The 20,749-nt window shown below is 41.0% G+C and overlaps 6 protein-coding genes across 6 annotated transcripts in view; all 6 read right to left on the bottom strand.

Moving 5' to 3' along the window:
* Positions 1–9,768: 9,768 nt before the first annotated feature.
* Positions 9,769–11,412, bottom strand: LOC149117493 (uncharacterized). The gene has a single exon (XM_089283268.1). It carries the CDS (start codon positions 11,076–11,078, stop codon positions 10,170–10,172), a length of 909 nt encoding a protein of 302 aa, XP_089139394.1. The 5' UTR covers positions 11,079–11,412; the 3' UTR covers positions 9,769–10,169.
* On the bottom strand, positions 11,139–14,861 carry LOC149117492 (uncharacterized). Its single transcript, XM_089283269.1, has one exon. It carries the CDS (start codon positions 12,423–12,425, stop codon positions 11,139–11,141), a length of 1,287 nt encoding a protein of 428 aa, XP_089139395.1. The 5' UTR covers positions 12,426–14,861.
* A 13-nt stretch (positions 14,862–14,874) lies between these two features.
* Positions 14,875–16,347, bottom strand: LOC149117491 (uncharacterized). Its single transcript, XM_089283270.1, has one exon. The coding sequence runs from the start codon at positions 16,156–16,158 to the stop codon at positions 15,013–15,015; it is 1,146 nt and encodes a 381-aa protein (XP_089139396.1). The 5' UTR covers positions 16,159–16,347; the 3' UTR covers positions 14,875–15,012.
* A 2,224-nt stretch (positions 16,348–18,571) lies between these two features.
* Positions 18,572–19,249, bottom strand: LOC149117490 (uncharacterized). The gene has a single exon (XM_089283267.1). The coding sequence runs from the start codon at positions 19,180–19,182 to the stop codon at positions 18,832–18,834; it is 351 nt and encodes a 116-aa protein (XP_089139393.1). The 5' UTR covers positions 19,183–19,249; the 3' UTR covers positions 18,572–18,831.
* An 88-nt stretch (positions 19,250–19,337) lies between these two features.
* On the bottom strand, positions 19,338–20,241 carry LOC149117489 (uncharacterized). The gene has a single exon (XM_089283265.1). It carries the CDS (start codon positions 20,100–20,102, stop codon positions 19,392–19,394), a length of 711 nt encoding a protein of 236 aa, XP_089139391.1. The 5' UTR covers positions 20,103–20,241; the 3' UTR covers positions 19,338–19,391.
* LOC149117488 (uncharacterized protein F54H12.2-like) overlaps positions 20,240–20,749 on the bottom strand; it is a 1,998-nt gene continuing 1,488 nt past the window's right edge. The window contains exon 1 of the mRNA XM_089283266.1: positions 20,240–20,749. This exon is cut by the window's right edge and continues 1,488 nt beyond it. Within this exon, the coding sequence (XP_089139392.1) occupies positions 20,552–20,749 (198 nt within the window). The 3' untranslated portion in view covers positions 20,240–20,551.

Here is a 20,749-nt window from a genome sequence, read left to right as displayed (position 1 = left end):
TTAGTAAAACTTTAAAATGGCATAATGTTTGAATATCAAAAAAATTGCTATAGAATAAACATAGAAGGCAGGATACAAATTTATTACAAACTTTCCTTCTGCTTTAAAAAAACGTTTAGCGACAAAAAGCATTTGTAGCTACTGAAAAGAAGTATTTAACACTGTTATTTTCGAATGCAACTTTCACTGGCACTCATCTTCATCTTCGCTGTCGTCGAGTTCTTCGTCGCCGCTTGTGCTGCTATGGGAGTCTCTTTCACCAATGCTGCAAGAAGCAGCACTGCTTTCCGTCAGAGTGTACTCTTCAGGGTACATGAAGGTGTAAACATAATCTCTGACTTCCCGCTCAAGGTTGGTGGTGATTCTGCTTCTTGCAGCATTGGTGAAATAATTCCCTTCCAAGAGCTGTGCGATGTATGGCCCATCTCTTCTAAATATCGACGTGGCAACATCCTCAACTTTAAGACACTCTACCGGGACGGCCGTTCTAGGAGGGTACACAAGGCATTGTGGAAGATCATTTCCTAGCGGGTTTCCAACACAGATTCCATAAACTCGTTGGACGTTGTTTTCAGTCCGCTTCCTCTTTCTTTCATTTGACTTTCTGCGGTTTTCTCTTTTCCTTCTCCTTTTGTTGATGTGCTGTTTGAGTATGCCTTTGAATATGCTGTTATAATTGCTCTTCTTATTTTCTGGTGCTTCCATGTCCTGCGTGACCTTCGTCAACTTAGCTCTGTACATTTGATCTGTTTTACATTAACACTGTGGGCAAATTCTTCGCCCTGCTTTAAAGCAAGCCCATTGGACTGAAAGAGTGTGGAATCGTGTTCCTTTACATCTTTCAATATGACATTCAACTTTTCCACCATTGCTCTGTGCTCTTTGATGGAGAAGTTCAGTTTTCTTCCATCACTGGGCTTCAACTGGTACCCTTGCATGGAAAACTCACTCGTAAGATGTCAAACTTCTTTATTCACATATTTCCAGCATAGCTTTTATATGTTCTCAAACATTTATCAATCTTAAACATATTTAAAAACTATAGAGTTATTGTTTGAGTTCGATGTACGCTTTCACACGAAAGAGCGGCGGAAGTACAATTTGTCATGTTTACTGACTGTACTGAAAACACACATCGGCGGACGCTCTCATTCATTGACAACAGAGAATTTACTGGATTTTTACACGAATAAAACTGAGCAGTATCTAAGGACGTAAAGTTATTGGGCCTTGGATGAAACATCAAGCGTTGCTTAAAATTCAAGCGAAACTCAAACTAGCAATTATTTTGTTTTACTTTTCGGTCGCGATAGACTGACAAATTCCTCGCAAGTGTGTGGCAAGAGGAGCTAGGAAACTATGAAGCCCTGAAGCTCTGCTATATCTAAATATATCCAGCTAGTGGAGTAATGTACAGCTCATGTAAAAGAAGCATCCGTCGGAACACAACTTGGTCAGCGATATATATAAGCTTACAGCGGAACATACCTAAATTCGACACTGTCTTACTTCACTCAAACTGGAGCAGCTTACGACGAAAATACTTAAGCAAAATTCCAACAGACGTGAACGCGTTAAGTTGTGGGCCAAAAACATGAAAATTGTCGGGAATTTCGGACGCCATTTCCTCCGCGCGACATCCGCAAAAATCCTCGCAGCATGTATGCGCGTGTGCCTCAGGCTATGGCGCAATTTTTTCTAAAAATAGAATTAATGTCCCATTTCATGGGGACAACCCTAATACTAGAAATGGCGCGTGCTTACGGTCTCCGTCCCCGATTATGGCTCCTGTTTTTAAGCCATAAACACGAGGGGCGGGAACATCTAATAAATGCGACAACAGCAAACGTTTCGGGAAGAATCTAGAAAATTACTGCCTGGAATCCTGAGACTCGAAAAATTTTCTGCCGGGAAGTAAACTAGAAATACGGCATGTATCAACGGATCAATGCATTGCAAATAATAACGGGAACATTGCACATAATTAAGAAAAAACACGAGAACACTCGTAAGTTTCGGTGCGATCGATTGAAATAGCATTTATTAAAGTTGTCGCCTCCAGTATAAATAAGCTCTTAACGCAACTTATTACGGAACTAATGAAAAAAACACTGATGACGCCAAACACAAACACTAACTAATCAGGAATAGATCGTGATGAATGGCCTAAAGTGTTATAGCCCACAACAAAATTGCTTGGATGAATATGGACAAGATTATGGCACAGTAGATAGATACCGGATGAAAATATATGTGTTATCATTGCTCAAGGCGCTTTACATTCAATTTATGGGAGTACGTATGGACTTAAGCTGAAAACGCGCCTCAGTGGCTAACACTCATCCAGTTATGTGATCTCATGCACATGGCCCATCCTACCTACATTAAGTTAACTTGAGAGAATTACTAAAGGTCTCTACCCAAGCGAAGAACACGATTGTCCATGTTGATATAAAGCCATTTATCATGGAAGAGTAGCAAAATTTTACCAGTTGTTAAATTGGTCCGGTCTGAAATGGAATGGACCCGACTTTCCGCGTTGAAGTCAAGTGAGAAAGCAACCAGGTGAGCTAACGTGAAGCGGTGAATCAATGAAGGAAATCAATGAAAGATTCAGAAACTGAGCGCTTAGAAATAGTTAATTACCCTCCATTTTACACGATCAGAAGCATAGCAAGTCTGGCTACTTGAAATCAGTTTTGATTCTCTTCTCTTGTTACTATCCATGCCAATTCAACACAGTATACTTATCGGTGGTCACAGTACACTACAACCATGGGATTACTTACCAAAGAGATACCAACAAGTCCGTTACTTTTTTCTAAAAAACAACAGTCATCTATCGTCGAACAACAAACAGAATATCCCGTGCTTAATATTCCACGCGACGCGTCGAGTCTGCTTTTCACTACGTGCTGTTCTGCGGGGGAAGGGGAAAATTATCAACTGATTCCTGAATCATACAAATTTCTCAATTAATTTTCACTTTCCGGGCTGCTGTCCTGTGGAGCAAGAAAATTAACTCTGTTGTTTTTTTGTTGCATTTTCTTTATAGAATGAAGTGTTGCCATGGTAGCAAAGGATGCTTCAAATAAAAAATGGAAGTGCTTTTATAGTTTTATTGTAATGGAAAGTGTTTTGCTTTTAATTTGAAAATTGTTATAGCTGCGTCGCAACAGATCAAGAAACTCCTGAAACTACTTATTCCAGGTTATATGCATTCTGTCGTTAGCAGTGTCATAGGCTAAAGATCTTGTCCCTAGAGCATCTCCATTTTCTTTAATTTCTGACTGTTGAGTAGCCTAATTCTCCAGACGGTCCGAGTTCGCTGAGGAGGGAGTGGAGGCGAGCGAGAGAATCAGCTAACTGTTGTAACACTTTTCCCAAACCTTCAAGATTGCTCGCCGTTCTTTTTCATGATGTCGCTAAAAGCGCCAAAGTTAAGACTTCTATTGTTCTACTTTTCCACATGAAGCAAAGAAAATTAGAGACTTCTGCACTCAGGCTAAATTCTCCCGCTTTTTATATTATCCGTCAGCAGATCAAAGCGGGATGGAATAGCTGCCGTGACAGTTAGTGCCAGTTTACGAAACCGGCAAAGTAAGATGCAAACGAGGCATTTGAAGAACTTGCTTCGTTTTCGTGTCGTTAAGGTTCGTAGTGTTTGATGGATGCAGTTTATTATTAAATGAGATTATAGACCATACACACTTTCACGGCACTTTCTCAATCGTGTCGTTTCCAGTGGTAGCTAAAAAATACTTACCGTGAATGTAATTAAAATGAATCCCAAATGTAAAAACATACCCCTCCGTTAATGTAGTACAAATACACGTTAACGCTAAATGTAATATGATTATGCTACATAAAAATAATTAGCTCTTATTTACCGAGCAGGAGGTCTGTATGGGAGAATCTTGACCGAGGTCGTGAGTACACGACCGAGGTCAAGATTCTCCTGATACAGACCGACGAAGCTCGGTTAATAAGATGTTCATTATATGGCAAACAAGAACAATTTAATTCGTTTAAGTAATGTAACTGGTTTGCACTAACTGACAATTTGCTTGCGAACGGCGATGAGCTGAATTTAATTCTGCCAAAGTTTGCTCGTCCTCTTTACTTTTTTTTTTATTATCAACCTTTTTGGAACTTCCATAAATAAATATTGTTAGAAGAAAATAGTCCATGATTTGCATTTTAGTTCGCAACTTTTTCACTGCAAAACATTACCGGTCTAGATGCCGGTCTAGATGGGAAAATCTAGACCGCTTTCAATATCGATTTCAGCCAATCAGATTCGAGAATTTGGTAGTTCCCAGTCCTTGTGATGCAGAGCCATATAATTAACACAAATAATTGTGGTAAATGTAATAACGCATTGCCCAAGCAAAGTGTTTTGTTATATTACAAATCATCTATCGCGCTAAATTTAAGGCGATTTTCCACGAGTAGCGAAAGTAATTCACAGTTGCTTTGCTTTTCAAAACCAATCGTGACTCGCGCTCGTCGCGTTTTCCTCGCTTCGCGTCAGCTACATTAGTTACTAGGAGTTTTGATTGGTTCAGTGGATTTTCTCCGTCCTCTGTGATCGGCTAGAGTGATTACGGAGGTTTTGGTGTGGGCCGGGTCGCACTAGAGTGAATTCAAATATTTCCAATTTTTGGCGAGGAAAAAAATTGGCAAAAATTTTTGGCGGGGAAAAAAATTGGCAAAAATTCGCAAGTTCCAAATTGACAAATTGAGACAAATTGAGCATTAGCCTTTGTGGCAAGTGTTTTTGTTCTCGCAGGGGACACAAAGCGACCTGTTTAAAAAAGATAGCCGCCTTATTGCTCTAAATAAAGACCTTAGAGACATGACCATGAAATGCTCCGCTATGCAAACTAATGATTTTTAAGAACCAAAAAGATTAAAAAATTCTACAGGGTGGCTCATTCAGCTCGAAGGCTGGTAAATATAAAATTAATTAAATATACATTAAAAATAAATCTATAGCATTGATTAAATTATGCATTAGAAATCTAAGAATCTAATATAATAATACAATATAAAACTGAAATTACAATTTAAATGTTCCAAAAATTAGGATAGGAATGATATGATTTTCTGTAAATCCCCTTACCTTGTAACCTCTGGCAGCAACAAGCCTCTCCTCTATAATCAAAGCTTCTTACAATCCGAGTGGAAAGTACTTAACATTTCTCCCCGCCCAAATTGCTTCAATGTTAGCGACTGTTCCACCAGCCGTCAAATGTCCCATCATCATCATATCCCATCATGCATGACACACAAGTCGTTCCCAACCTCCACCTCGAACCTCGTGGTAACTGTAGATGCTTCTGCTGCGCAATTGTTTTGACTGAACAACATGGCATAATGTAACCAAGGTTGCCTGGCATGGCTGTTTCCCAAAGAATATGACCCTAAAAATAAAAATAAGTTCAATCAATTTCTTTGCAAGAAAAAAGTTTTGCCTGGCGTCCCCCTTTTGCAGATAGAAGACGGGGCAGGTCACCGAAACAGAAAATTAGTTCAGTAGCTAGTAATGGTCTGGGCAACTGTTATAAGACAATAACCAGACTGTTCATTTGACTGATTTTCCAACTTAACATCAATCTAACATTGGTATCTTGCATAATATGATAGTAGAATCTCATTATTGTTTGTAAATTGGCATGCCTTGCACTAAGAAAAAATAACACATTAAGATCAAATAGACACACGCAATGAGGACCATAACCTGCGAGAACATTCGGTTTTCCCCCTCTTGATTTGGGTAAAACCGTGGCAACAAAACGTCATGAAATGTCTCATCGAGTTCAGTTCTTTGTTATGTAAGCTTTTCTTTTCGTAAATTTCAATCGCCAAGGTACCGTCAACGCTACATGAAATCCAAATAAATAAGTAAATTTTATTCAAGTGTCAAATGTATTTAAGACTAACGTGCTTATAGGCCACCTTCGATATATCAATATTCTAACATGGCTCCGAGGCTTTCAGGTCAAACGTCCATATTCGGTGCTGAGAGACAAAAGGAACTGAAAAAATTTGCAATTTTGAGCCGAAAGCTTCGGAGCTATGTTAGAATATTGATATATCGAACGTGGCTTATTGGGGACACTGTAAATAAATAAACAAATATTTCAAATAGAACATAAACTATTAACAATCCCAACTGGCGGGAGGCTGACCAGCTGGTTATTTACCCAACGCGGTCGAGAAATTGAACTCGGGGCTACCGAAAACAAATAGCGGTAGGGTGGATGGAGGACCTCCATATTTCAAATCCAGCGCCCTAAACCACTCGGCCACGCGGCCTCATCCAATAGAGCAGAACGCGTGAATGACTTACTAGCATGTCGTAACTTGACCAAACTCAAAATGTAACATAAATCAGCTAGTTCCATAAATATGGTTCTTGTTACAATACTGTTAAGTTCAGCTTGTATTTTGAGCTGAAAAATGGCACGGAGTTCTGCAATTCCGTTTGCAAGCTGTCCATCTCTGATCTCAATTTTTGCATTGTGTTACGAAAAATTGTCTAAGTCTAGTTCTAGAACAATCTAGAAGCTGAAGTCATTCAGCCGTGGCCAATTTGTATAAGGACATTCCAGAACATTCTAATCCTTATGTAATTACTCAGATTAGAAACTGTGTCAAACTACTTAATTTAGTTCCAAATAGAAGTTTCTAGAACTTTAAGCCTCATGTATATTAGAGCGAGAGGCTCTGCTGTAAGAGAGATTGATTAGATTTGAAGAAGCTTAGTGCTGTAAATTCGCGAAGTTACCTTACGGAAGTAAATTAGTTTGTTGCTGTTACCGGCGATCCTGAGTTCTGTCTGGAAACAACCCTGCTCTTCAACGATACTCGTAACACATTGCGTTTTGGAAAGATCCGGCTTCCCGAAGCTCATCCGTAACATAAGGAGGGTCAAAGGGGAAATAGCTGAAAATTAACAGACACGTGGTTGATTAAGGCATTATTAACACACATGCGGACTGCGCAATCTGCTTAAGGTAACCTGGTCTGTGTTGGATAGTTGCTTACCAATTGTAGGTTTAACAAAACGACTTTGTATGAGAAAAGTATTCGATAACTCTGCTGAGGTGTACAAAATCATGGCGACAAGCCGATCAAACGTGGAGGGTTTTTTTGTAAACCTGGATTCTTTTAAAACACGAGATAATTAGAAATAAATTGTATACTGTTCCAAGGAGGAAAAGCAGTTAGAAAGGAAGCAAGGGGAATGGGCTGATGGCGAGGGTAGAGGGGAAGTAATTTAAAATTTTAGGTGTGGCCACAGGCAACTCAAACTCACGACTGCGTGTTACAAGGGAGACGTGGCTCTTGGAAGTAAGCCGGTGGTGTTGCGATATAATGCCACTGCCGACCGTTGAGAGTTATTTGAGCTTCATAAGTCGTTGTATGGAGTTCCAAATTATGTGGAATTCAATCCTTTAATAAAGGATTCATTTATTTGTCCTATACTTTTAATGAAATAAGTAAAGAATATATATACTTACTTTGCCTGCCATTTGGTGGCCTTTTGATCTTAGACAAGTATCCTGCGGTCAAGTGGAAAACTCAGTTGATAAACGGCTTAGACAATGTTAAAATTGTGTAGTCCTCGACCACAAATGAAACGGTACAACAATACCACTAACGATCTATCCTAAATAAAAATAATTCAGCTTTCCTTTGTAAAACGGTGCAGAATAAGGTGAATTGGTTTAACTACGCAACAACGGTTTAGCACAGAGAGAAATGGATTAACCAGTGGGGCAGCTAGATTAGCGAAAAACAGATTTGGTTTAGCCGTTACATGAAATCAGGCTCGATGTACTGCAAATTGGTTTAGCTTACTGTGGATTGGATTAGCGTATTGCGAATTGGTTTAGCGCATTGTAATTGGTTTAGTCCTATTGTGAATTGGTTTAGCGTTTATTAAATGGTTTAGCCTATTGTGGATTGGCTTAGCGTATTGTGGAATGACCTAGCGTATTTAGAATTAGTTTAGCGTATTGTGGATTGGTTTAGCGTATTGTGAATTGGTTCAGCCTCTTGTTAATTGGTTTAGCGTATTGTGAATTGGTTCAGCCTCTTGTTCATTGGTATAGCGTATTGTGAATTGGTTCAGCCTCTTGTTAATTGGTTTAGCGTATTGTAAATTGGTTCAGCCTTTTGTTAATTGGTTTAGCGTATTTTAAATTGGTTCAGCCTCTTGTTAATTGGTTTAGCGTATTGTGAATTGGTTCAGCCTCTTGTTAATTGATTTAGCTTATTGTGAATTGGTTCAGCCTCTTGTTAATTGGTTTAGCGTATTGTGAATTGGTTCAGCCTCTTGTTAATTGGTTTAGCGTAATGTGGAATGGCCTAGCGTATTTGGAATTATTTTAGCGTATTGTGGATTGGTTTTGCTTATTGTTAATTAGTTTAGCGTATTGTGGAATGGCTTAGCCTATTTGGAATTATTTTAGCGTATTGTGGATTGGTTTAGCCTATTGTTAATTGGTTTAGCGTATTGTGGATTGGCCTTGCGTATTTTGAATTTGTTTAGCGTATTGTGAATCGTATTGTTAATGTTTTAGCGTTTTGCGATTTGGTTAGGCTCCCATTCAATGTTAAGAGAACAAATGTAGAACATCGTATTTCATCAAATGATCAGCGCACCGACACCGCCAAAAATACGACATGAAATGGAATATAGCCTGAAGTAGCTGCCTGCCTGCAGTGAAGTGGATCAGTGATCTGCACGAAGTCAGCTAATGTGAAATTTGGCGCGAAAATAGACTCACGTGCTCTGAACAGTCTGGAAAAGAAGACGAGCTTCGCATCTTTTGTGTTGCCTTCGACATTATCCAGTAAGTTTGCTTTTTCTTGCTTTTATTTCCCTCAGTTAATGTTCTACATCTTAACCGAAGCAGCAGGGGTATTTCCCCCAAATGTGTGAAATGTCGAGGTTTGAGGTTTGTTTTCGTAGAGACGAGCAGATGTGAAGTTGTATGTACTTTAAAAATCGGAAATCCTTCGCCGTTCGCCGAATTGCCTTTGTCGTACGTTCCCAATTCATGTAGTTATTAATTCGTAATGACTCTTCTGTACTCTCTCTTTCATAGAAATCTCGTTACGTTCCATCATCGTCACAAGTTTTATTCATATGTTCAGGAGCCATAATCGGGGACGGAGACCGTAAGCGCGCGCCACTTCTAGTATTGGGGCTGTCCCTATGATATGGGACAATTTTTCTATCTTTAGAACAAATTGCGCCATCCCGTGCGGCACACGCGCGTACATGCTGCGAGGATTTTTGCGGACGTAGCGCGGGGAAATGGCGTCCGAAGTTCCCGAAATGTTTGATACTTTTGGCTCACAACTCAAAACGTTCATGTCTGTTGGAATTTTACTTCGGTATTTTCATCGTAAGCTGCTCCAGTTTGAGTGAAGTAAGACAGTGTTAAATTTAGTTATACGCCGCTTTATATCACTGACCAAGTCGTGTTCCGCTGCTTCTTTTACAAGAGCTCTACATTACTCCACTCTACGTTTCCCATATGTTGAGGATTAACAGCTTTTCCAAAACACAGCAAAAAACTATTTGGATACAGCAGCGTTTCAAGACTTTAAACTTTCCATCCTCTTGCCACACGCTTGCGAGGATTTCGCCAGTCTATCTAGACCGAAAAGCAAAATAATAATAATAATAATAATAATAATAATAATAATAATAATAATAATAATAATAATAATAATAATAATGCACTTTTCCATACAAACTTGAATCTTACATGTATCTGGTAAAAAATTCAGAAATTCTGTTGTTCCTTAAGTTTTCGGTAATTATAATAGTAATAATAATATCAAAATAATAATAATAATAATAATTTATTATCATCATCGTCATATCATATATGTCATGATATCATGGTTACTACAACTAATGCTAATACTACTACTACTACTACTACTACTACTACTACTACTTTTTTTTTTTTTATAAACAAGGTATATACAAGGTAAAAGTAAGTAAAAGAAAAAAACTATTAAAACCTATTTCAACAGTGTTTACATAATGGCTCCCTCCTGGGTTTCAACGTCAATATCGGTATATTACAAGGTAAAAGTAAATAAAAGAAATAAACTATTAAAACCTATTTCAACAGTGTTTACATAATGGCTCCCTCCTGGGTTTCAACGTCAATATCAATGTTCTTAAAGTCACAAAAGGCTTTCCTTCTAGCTCTTGAACCTCTTAGGCAGATTAGTGCGGATCTTAGTAAAGCGAAGGATGTCCTTGCTCTTATCCAGGAGATTGTTTTAGCATAATGTTCTCCTTTCTTGATGGAGATCAGCTGCGCCAGTCTGGAATGGTATTGCAGGCACTCGTTTCCCATGCCGCCTGTTGACGTGAAAATAAGGGGTGTAAAAGTTCCTTGTTCGATATCCAAAACCCTCCTCGCGTAAAGACGCTTCTTCTCGTTCTCATGATTGCGGTATATCTGTTGGAGCTCTAGGTCCCTATACGAATCAGCATTAGGGTGACAAACCCTCACGTCAAAGAATGCTGATCGTTGGTTCTCCCAGAACCCGCGCGCATGAATATCTAATCTCGCATCTGGAGCTCGATTAGAACCTCTTCCCAGCTGTTCACCCGAGATGTCTTGCAGGACAGGCTCAATCTCAACATCGGTACAAACCATATTCAGGAGTTCGGCTTCTAAGTCCCTCAGCTCATTGTGACGTTGGGTAACGAACCCACCTCTCTTGCATATCATTGCGTGGTCCACTGTAAAAGCATCACCGCATACACAGGTGGAGGGGATATCATCGACCGGCCAATCGTAGCGCAGTTTGATTGCATCGCGGAACTCTCTCTTATTTAGATTGAAACCCATTTCGCGAAGGGGGAGTACCGTCAGCCAAACAGATGACCCTTTTTCCGCAGCAAGGTCAAGTGCCCGTTGGACTTTCTGTGGGGCTACCCCTCTGATATGCTCTGCCCTGTCTTGGAGCACCGTTGCTCTCTCACTCCTCATTGCCTGTTGTAGTGGCTTGACCAAAGAATCATCCGGCATCTGATGGGATTGAGCCACGATCTGTTGGACCAGCGGGATGGTAACTTTGACGGAGGAGGATTACTCAAGATTTGCGTCAAGACACGGGTTTGTCATGCCAAGCCCCCCTAGACGGACTGGCAGTGCTAGAATGTCCCTGTCCAGCCGAGTGCACCTATGCTCCGTAATTGCAGGGATGAGCACCTTAGATATGGCATTCTCCAAAGGCTCCAATAATTCTTGAATATCAGGCAAAGTTCTCAAAAAATAGGTCCATCGGTGCTTGAGGCCAAAGGTGTAAGCAGCATAACACGCTTGAGGCTGAGAAAGAGCAAACTCTGCTAGCTTGGTAATCTCGCTGACCCAGTTGGCCACCTTCTCGCTAACGTATTCCTCTAGATATTCCCGTGAACCTATCACCGCACCCAGATGTTTTTGTCCCTCTACCGTCACATTGACAGCCGTGTCCTTGAACACTTCTTTCACGCTTGCCTCCTTATCTGGCTTTGAGATAATCCAACATTTCTTGGGGTTGGGAAAATAGCCAAAGACTGGGCCAAGGCTGTTGAGGACATCCCACCATTTCTTTATTCCCAGTACAGAGCCAGCTCCACAGGCATCGTCAGCAAACCAGCACTGTTTAATACTGGACGCTGCCTGCAGGCTTGTGATCAGCGGCTGCACACTTAAGGCGTAGAGGGCCATAGCAAGTGGGTCACCCTGTGTTGTTCCTTCAGCTGAAATGATCTCTTTGCCACCGGTAATAAACAAGCGTGCCGACTTCCTGTAAGTATTGATGACATATGCTGCAATTACAGGGCAGAGAACCCGGATATTCTGCAGTGAAGTTGCTCTGTTAAGTGCATTGAATGCATTAGAAGCATCGATGAGCAGTACCGCGTCCGTGTCATCTGCTTCAAATATGGCATGCATAGCATGTATAGCAGCCTCGCTGCCGGACTTTTGACCTGCGCATAGCTGGAGTGCACCACTCGCCTCAACCACGTCTCCCTTAGAAACGTTCATTACACACTTTCCAATAATCCTTCGTATCACCTCGCCGACCCCTATAGGCCTCACTGCACCTTCACCTTTATCCAGGGGAATCAATCGGCTTGCCACCAGTGGCTCTATGGTTGCAGGGTCGATATAAGTTGTACATAGAGTCCTTGTCATTGTGGCTATTGCCTCGCATAATTTTGTAGACGACTGTTTAAAGGATTTGCAAGCCATCATTCTTCTAAAACCATTAGCGTCAACCCCGCATGGTCCCCCTGATCCCTTTGTTCTTAACGCAGCCTCCCTTATCATCTCACCATTTATCTCTGAGTACACCGATTTAGGGATATCATCATTTATTAAATCCATTTTGAAATCACTGGCTATCCTTGCAATCTGATTGGCTCTCAATGGTGCGATTTATTCACGAATCGCACTATTTTTTGCTCTAAATCGCATCTTTTTCTCAGCCATTGAGAATGGGACAGTAAAACAAAACAACAAATCAGATTTCAATATTAGTTTAAAGTAAACAATAAAATTTCAGGAAAATGAAAGGCAAAAAGCCATTGTGTGGATAATTTAGCAACTAGTATTGCCAAAACTCTGTTGTTATTGTGTGTTTTTTCCAAAAAACTTGACGAATGTAATTAATTACAGTTTCTAAATGACGATTATCAGCTCCTTCAGGCTGAACACCAACTTTAATGGAAGTTTCCAACTTTCAGTGTCCATTTTGACGAATATTTTGGCGATTTTTTCTTCAACATCTGCTCAAAATCCGTATGATACCGAGTCCAGTAAAACATAAACAAACGAAAACCACTCAACAACAAATTCAGGGCCATCTCAAGAAGGTAGATGTTTCCAGGTTTCTGGTAGTTTCAAACGAAGCAACAAAAGAGCTCAACTCTGTCGCTGTGAATAAACATAGTCAAAATACACCCCGCTCCACAAAACAGTGAATGAATGAACGTCTTACGAAGCTGGTGTTAGTCCCGCCATCTTGGAAATATCTTGAAACAAATGGCGCCGCAAGAACTTGACAAGGTCCTGAGTATTGAGTCCTTCGCCGAGGTCACAAAAAGAAACGGAGATGATAACGAGCTGGACTCCCTTAAAATCATGCCATTAAACGGTATGAAAGAAAAAAAACGTACCATCCACTGGGCATCGTGCACTCGAGGGAGTTTCACAACTCAAAAGAAATCCATCGCAGAATTACGCAGGATGCACCTTCAAATTCCTTCTCCAAAGACAATGAAAAGTCTCAGCCTCAACCACAGAAGAAAGAAAGACCTTCCATCATTGATTCAACCGACGAGAATTGAACTTTTATACCTGAAGCAGACTATTTTCGTTCTGACTTCAAAACCGCTTGTTTCTTTGTCATGCTCGGATGAGTTTTCGTCACATGACATCGTTTTGCATACTAAATGAGACGTAAAGGCGTTTCCGGTTCCGCTTTTTTTTTAACAAACCGGCTACTGGAACAATACACCAAAAGTCTAAAAATTAAGGCGATAAAATTATGCGATTTCAAAATGGATCTGACACTATTGATCACGACATTCTTCTAACAAGACTGAAATCCAAGTTTTCAATCTGTGGCACTGCCCTTGAATGGTTTCGTTCCTATCTTACAAACCGCACACAATTTACCTTAATCGATGGAAAAAAATCACAGTCTCGTGAGCTTAAATGTGGAGTCCCCCAAGGTTCGGTCCTAGGGCCTATCCTGTACTTACTTTATACTGCACCACTGGCTGACATTCTACGGTACCACGAAATGCAATTTCACTTCTACGCTGACGATACTCAGTTATATATCTCTTTTTCAACAAACAACGACGTCGAATTAACTAATGCAGTTGGAAAAATTGAGGAATGTTTGTCTGATCTTGACAAGTGGATGTCTCTTAACAAGCTAAAACTGAATAAGGACAAGACGGAACTTCTTTATCTATACTCGAAACACAACCCGCAGCAGTCTCTACCACCAATCCGTTTTGGTCAAGACATAATTCAGCCATCTCAATTTGCTAGAAACATCGGTGTGATATTTGACAGTACCATGTCTATGCTTCCGCATATCAGTTCTATTTGTAAATCAGCCTCTTATCATCTGCGCAATATCTCCCGGATAAGGAAATTCTTATCTACGAAAACCACCGAGATCCTGGTCCATGCTTTTGTGTCTTCCAAACTCGACCACTGCAACTCTCTTTTGTACAATGTACCGAAGTGTGCTTTAAAAAAGCTCCAGTCTGTTCAGAACGCCGCTGCCCGACTTATCACCTGTTCCCGAAAGTACGACCACATCACTCCAATACTGAAAGAATTACACTGGCTTCCTATTTCTGAACGTATTAAATTCAAGATTATGTTACTTACCTTTAAGGCTCTTCATCAACAATCTCCTGTCTACATTCAAGATCTAGTAGCGTACTACCAACCTTCCAGAATCCTCCGATCATCACACTTATTACTTCTTAACCCCACAAATTTTAACCTGAAGACATATGGTTCTCGAGCTTTTGCTGTTTCCGTTCCTGAACTCTGGAACAGTCTACCTGTTTCTATCCGCTCATGTAACAATCTAAGTTCTTTTAAATCTAAACTCAAAACTCATCTTTTTAAGAAAACTTATTATTCTTAGCGATTTTTACTTTCTATTACTTTCTTAAATGCACATTTTTAATTATTAAGATTAGTACAGATCATTTTGGCGAATTGTACAGCGCCTAGAGCAGGCATGGATAGGCGCTATATAAATATTTATTTATTTATTTATTTATTTATTTATTTATTTATCTAATAAAGTGGCAATTGAACTTCATGTCGTGCAATTTTGATCTGAAATCATACTTGTGATTTCAAATCGAACTCGCGCTGCGCGCTCGTTCGATTTTGAAATCACGCGTATGATTTCAGACCAAATTGCACTCCACTCAGTTCAATTACCATTATTAATCGGCCCGAAGAGAAGTGAGCCCAACGTTGTTGGTTGTGGGTTTGGATGTTTCTCTTTCAACTGGGCCATGACGTCATCCGTTAGCTCCAGCACGCCCCCTGTTGATGTTTCGCTAAGGAAACGCAGCGCTGAATTGATTTGTCCTTCGAGCACAAGCTTAGCAAATATCTTGGATTTTTCCGGTTGATCAAATGTCTTAGGCTTTCCAATACGCCCCTGAAGCATTCTACCTTCGCGTAGCAACTTGCTGATTTCCCCTTCCTTCCAGAGCGCAAGGCGCTTAGATAAGAAATCCTGATGGTCTTTTGTCTTAGATTTCGGGCTTGGCTTTTGAAGTGCAACAGCCAAAAGGACAAAGGCTGCTTTCAAGGATATGTGCTGTTGATCAGAGTTGCTATTCCAGTCATTAATGTGCGATGTAACCTGATCAATAAATTCCTTTCCGGTTTTACCATATGGCACTAGAAAAACATTCTTTCTCCATGTAACAATCTCATTGTAAGCATCTGTTATGATGGAGGTTGGTATAACAATGAGACTGCCATCACTCCGTGTGCCCCAAGTGATCATTGATGGCTTATCAACAACATTGTGCTCTGGCAGACATCCCGGTACACTCACATTGTCTAGATCGTTGTGCTCTATCTGCTTCATTAACTCTGCGCCTCCTGGGATTTCCGTACTGGTACTGGTCATATTCAAATCGCTCGCTATTTCTTGTGAATTAGCATATCGTGATTCATCACTTCCAGCATCTTGAAAATCCAAAGTAAATAAATCTGCGCTGTCTGAATGATCAATATTAGAAGCAGACTGAGTTCCGACGCCAAACATAGATTCATCAATTCCTGACATCGCCCTCGAGTCACCCGAGATGTTGTCCACTGACCTTTCTTGAATTTTTTCAAGTCTTGATGCTTGGTCCCGCAAATTTTGAGGTTTTAGTCCAAGGTCTCCATATCCTTTAGCGTCCCATAGGTTTTTCAAAATCTCTATGTATCCCTTTTTCCTTCCATTCCGATTAACTGGGGCTCCGCTGGATGTTATTAGCTCCTGTGCCTTTCTTTTGCATTCAAGCAGGTCCTCGCTCATTTGGTCCGTCCACTTCACCTTCGATTTTCTGGACATCTTGTGATGGCTGTATGCTTCGCGGTATTTTCGTCTAGGCTCAAGTCTTATGCCGTGTATTCTGGACCAAAACCCCCAATAAAATCTAATAAGTTCTCCGGTAGGTACATATTGAGGGTTAAACGTTTAAAAAGGATAAAAAGAATAAAATGATGTTAAGAAGTAGCGGAGCAAGCCGTGGCACGTCCGTCCGACTTCAAAACTTCAAAAACATACTTCAAAAAGATTTATTTTTTAATATTAAATTAAAAAAAAAAATAATAGTAATAATAATTGCAAGTTTGAGTTTCGCCGGAATGTTTAAGCAACGCTTGATGTTTTGTCAAGGCCCAATAAGTGACAATTAAGTGTATGTCTGTAGAGGCTGCTCAGTTCTGTGTAAAAATTCAATAAATTCAGCTGTAAATTGTCTGTTGTCGATGACTAAGAGCGCCCGCCGATGCGTGTTTTGTACAGTCAGTAAAACATGACAAATTGGACATCCCCACTTTCGTGTGAAAACGTTCATCGAACTCTAGTTTTTAACTATGTTTAAGGTTGATAAATGTTTGAGAACATGTTAAAAGCTTAGCTGAAAATATGTGAATACAGTAGAAATAATTGGCAAAATTACGATGACGCTTTCTTTAATGAACTCGAATAACGATTTTGATTTTGTTGGTCGAGTTATCAAAACTCCTTGTCTATTTTATTTCTGTAGTGTAAAATTTCACTATGCTAAAGAAACACACATGATGTTAGTAGGCTTTTGGCGTTAGTAGTGGTATGGGCTAGTCCAGTACGAATTTGACAGGTAGTGTGATGCAAATGAAAAAGTATTGTTATGGAAAGGAGTTCTATTGTTTTCTCGAGTTTGACGTATCCATGGTAACCAGAAGCCCCGCCCCCTTTCACGTCATTAATCTCGTTTCCGTGTTGACCGAGTAAAAAGCCTGGTTTCTAAAATAGAGCACACATATTGTAATCAGGATTTTAATACTAAACTTTGCTTTAAAACGAACACAGAGTCTGATATTTCATTTGTCAACTTTTATTGAATAATAACAACATGAACTCCAAAGGGAGAATCGATTACAATTTTAACTTTTTCTTCGCCTGCATGATTCTTTTCACAATCTTTTCAGTCACCGTTTTGTTGCCGGGTAACCTCGTTATGGCCTTGATCATCTTTGTATCTGCTTTCCACTTGTCTTGCAAATTCTTAGCGCGACTGTAATCGATGTCGTGTTGTTTGGCAATCTTGTCCAGTCGGTTGATGCCTAGGTCTCCTCGTTTCAGTCTCTTTGCCAACTTGGTCCCAGGCCCCATGTACTGGTACCCAGGCCAGTGAAATTCAATCCCCGTCTTGCCTAGCAATTTTTGAATGTCAAAACCACGTCCACGTTGGCGATACTTGCGCGTACGGGTCTTAGACCGAGTCATAATCGTGTTTTAGATTTCTTCTCAGTTTCTTTCCTTTGGCCCAGTCTTCCCAACCACTCGTAGGTTTTAAACGTTCGGCCTCGTTTTTACGTTTGCCCTTGCCTTTGCGCTTGTCTTTACCCAGGAGAATGTCAGCCTTTCTTAGGAGCGTTCCCAGATCCGAGTCAGGTGGTGGAATGGGTGTTTTAGCAGCGGGTTGCTTCTTTTTAACACCTGACGTAGACGATGTAGCTTCTTCCTTGATCTTTGGTGTTTTTGTACCTCGAGAAGTGTTCTTAATCAATTGTTTGAACATGGTTTCCAACGGACCCTTCACCAAATCTCCTTCCTCTCCATCTTCCTCTTCACCGACATCAACACTATTGCTCGACAAAGGACCAATTTGTCTGATACGTTTGGTTAAACGACCTCTCTGACGAGCTAGAGGTTTAATTTTCTTGATGGCAATCGAATCTGGAATCGATTTATCACGGAGTATCACGTGACTTTCGGCGGCCAATCGACCCGCTTTGTTCAACAAGGCATTGTCGGTGATTTCTCCTTTGTAATACTGAACCAATTGGTCAAACTCTTTTGTGGGTACCATCATGACCTCTTCTGTCATCCTCGAAATGTTGTTGGAGTAACGTTTCGTAGCAGTCTTGCCAGTAACGAACCTCTTGATGAACCTTTTCTAGTTTCAGTTCCAGGCTATGTTTTGTTTCTTCTACTGTAGAACACTCCTTACACAACAGGATGGTCTCACCTGCTTCGGTCTCGTCGCGGTGTCGTTTGCAAGCTGAACACAGATCCTCGTACTTAAATGCCATATGCTCTTGAAGGAGGGCGTTGTAAGCTCGATGCCAATGTTCCACATCACGTTTCAGGGCGTCTTCTCTTTCGTTGGCTTGTTGTAATAACCTGACCAATTCGCTCAAGGTGTCTTTGGGTTTGGTGTTTAACATCGACATGCTTGGAACACGTCGTTCAAACCTTGCCAGAATCCGCTACCTTTTTGTTTTTGGAGATGTTCTCTTCGCCTCTTGACCGAGTTTCTGCGTTTCCCCACCTCGCGTAGCGTTGTCTTATAGCGATGCAGTTTCGCCATGGTGATTGGGTGAACGGGAATTCTCTTTCGTAATAGATTGAGAACCATTTCGCTTACGGCGTTGATTTGATCTGCATTAGCATGTTCTAACATCTCCTGTCTCCTGTTCCGATTGGCCTCTTGGAGAATAGTTTCCAAGAAAGGGCGTTGTCTGCGCAATCGAATCATACTTCCCAAGGTGCAGGGCGTCTGTTGTAACTGCCTGTGACACCCTTTACACCCATTCTCTTATACCGTTTGTCCTTTCCGAGCTTGTACCCGATCTTGGCTGCATTCTTGAGAACAGTAAACAGTGCACCTCCACGTTGTCTCTTGTTATAGTGATTCACATTGTCTCTGATTCCTTTTGCTGCCTGACCCGCTAATTTCAAAGCCAGCGTAGCAAAGGTAGGTGAGGGTCCCGATAAGAACATACTAGCTCCTTCGGCGATCTTGTCAACCAATCTATGTTTACGTCGTGCCAGTGCTCCACCTCGCTGTTTACTTCTTTTCTTGGTTTTTGGTTTATTTTTCATCGTCGACGTTTACGCGAAGCAACTTCCAAACCTTTTTTCACACCGTAACCAGCTGCACCAGAGATTCCTCCTAGAGCCGCCGCCTTGCCTGCTGCTACTAAAGCTGGAATGAGAGCTGCCAATGGTAACAATCCCCCTTTTTGTGTCCTCCTACGTTTCCTTGGTTTTTTACGAACTGTTCGTTTGCTCTTCATGACACATACTACCACTCACACGTAAGTGCTCCAGCTTTTATCGACGTGGTCGTAGCGAAATCGTTGTTCGTATTCTTGCACGCACTTGTCAGATACTGGGGGTGTGAAATCAGTGATTGTGTCATCCAAGGTTTGCATCTTGATTAAAAATCCCTCAAACTCCTCCATCGGAAGTCCTCGCACGTAGGTTCTCAATTCGATCAATGTTTTGTCGTAAGTGGTGTAGGCAAAGCGACACATGTCGATTTTGAACGAAAACTTTTTGAAATCGTTCCACCCCTTAATCACAGTTCCAGCGGCAGTTAAACAGGCAATCAGGAGACTGTTTTCTAAGACGGATCCTACGACAATGCCTGCTGCCACGATGATCAATGCCAAAGCGTTCAAACAACCGTGGCACCACTTAAAGTGGTAAAACATCTGGCGATGACACCACCACTGACGGTGGTAAAAGGCAAACAACCCATCCAATCGGTACAACAAATCTTTGTTTACCAACTGGGCGCTTTTCTCGGATCCGTTCATTAGAGATACGGTAGTGATTGAATCTTGGGAAGAACTCATCACGATGTCTCGATGAATTTGTGACATCTCATACATCCTTCGTCCTTTAAAAGGTGGCTGAGAATCCTTTGATCGTCCGAACTGCCTGGATGTAAATCCAAGACCATGTATCCGAACGGACGTTCTGTCAAACGTTGAAACGTGTCTTGTAAAACTTGCCATTGGGTGGGAAATGCCTGTAACAGTAAATTTCTCATGCCTAATTGATCTCGTGGATTCTTGAAGGCTACGACATAGTGGGCGTTTCTGGAAATACTCTTGGCATATTTCCCCGGCGGAAACATGTCATAGAGACTGTCCATTGTAATTGACATGTTTCCATTGACTTTTTAACCAGTCTTGCAAAGGCTGTGTTGACTTGTAAGTCTCTAAAGGTAGGGCGTAGCTGTCCATCACCTCGCACACATTCCCACTATGGGTCCAAAGCGCCAGCCAGTGTCGGCCCGGTCTATCATGTGGATCTGTGTTTACAATGTACCCACGAGGTTCTTTCTTGATCGGTCGACGTGGTAATCGATCACAAGCCACCGTCCCGTAAAAGTAAGGTTTCAAAATGGCATCCGCTCTCGCCAAATGATCCAGTTGCACGTTATTCAGAGGTACTCTTTCCATTAGCGTTGGTAAATGTCGTACAACACGGCTTTGTTCTTGTCTATTTCCAAGAGTTTTTCAAACTCTCCGTACAAGATGACTGTGATGTTGTTACCTGGTGCGACACCGAATTTCAGCACAATCTGTAACTCTCCTGACTGCTTGGGGTTCAACACCGGACTGTCCAAACATCCGTTGGCTGCATTGTCAAATACAAA

This window comes from Orbicella faveolata, unplaced genomic scaffold (genome assembly GCF_042242905.1).
Source record: "Orbicella faveolata isolate gen_17 unplaced genomic scaffold, um_ofav_v1 contig_12, whole genome shotgun sequence".
In the NCBI taxonomy this organism is placed as follows: Eukaryota; Metazoa; Cnidaria; class Anthozoa; order Scleractinia; family Merulinidae; genus Orbicella; species Orbicella faveolata.
The sequence above is the reverse complement of the archived record's forward strand: the minus strand, read 5'-3'. Positions and strand labels throughout refer to the sequence as shown.

What these genes read in the sequence shown, in the direction of transcription:
- LOC149117492 (XM_089283269.1), bottom strand. Translation starts at nt 12,425, where the DNA reads ATGGATTTAATAAATGATGATATCCCTAAATCGGTGTACTCAGAGATA.
- LOC149117491 (XM_089283270.1), bottom strand. Translation starts at nt 16,158, where the DNA reads ATGTCCAGAAAATCGAAGGTGAAGTGGACGGACCAAATGAGCGAGGAC.
- LOC149117489 (XM_089283265.1), bottom strand. Translation starts at nt 20,102, where the DNA reads ATGGCAAGTTTTACAAGACACGTTTCAACGTTTGACAGAACGTCCGTT.
- LOC149117493 (XM_089283268.1), bottom strand. Translation starts at nt 11,078, where the DNA reads ATGCCGGATGATTCTTTGGTCAAGCCACTACAACAGGCAATGAGGAGT.
- LOC149117490 (XM_089283267.1), bottom strand. Translation starts at nt 19,182, where the DNA reads ATGAAAAATAAACCAAAAACCAAGAAAAGAAGTAAACAGCGAGGTGGA.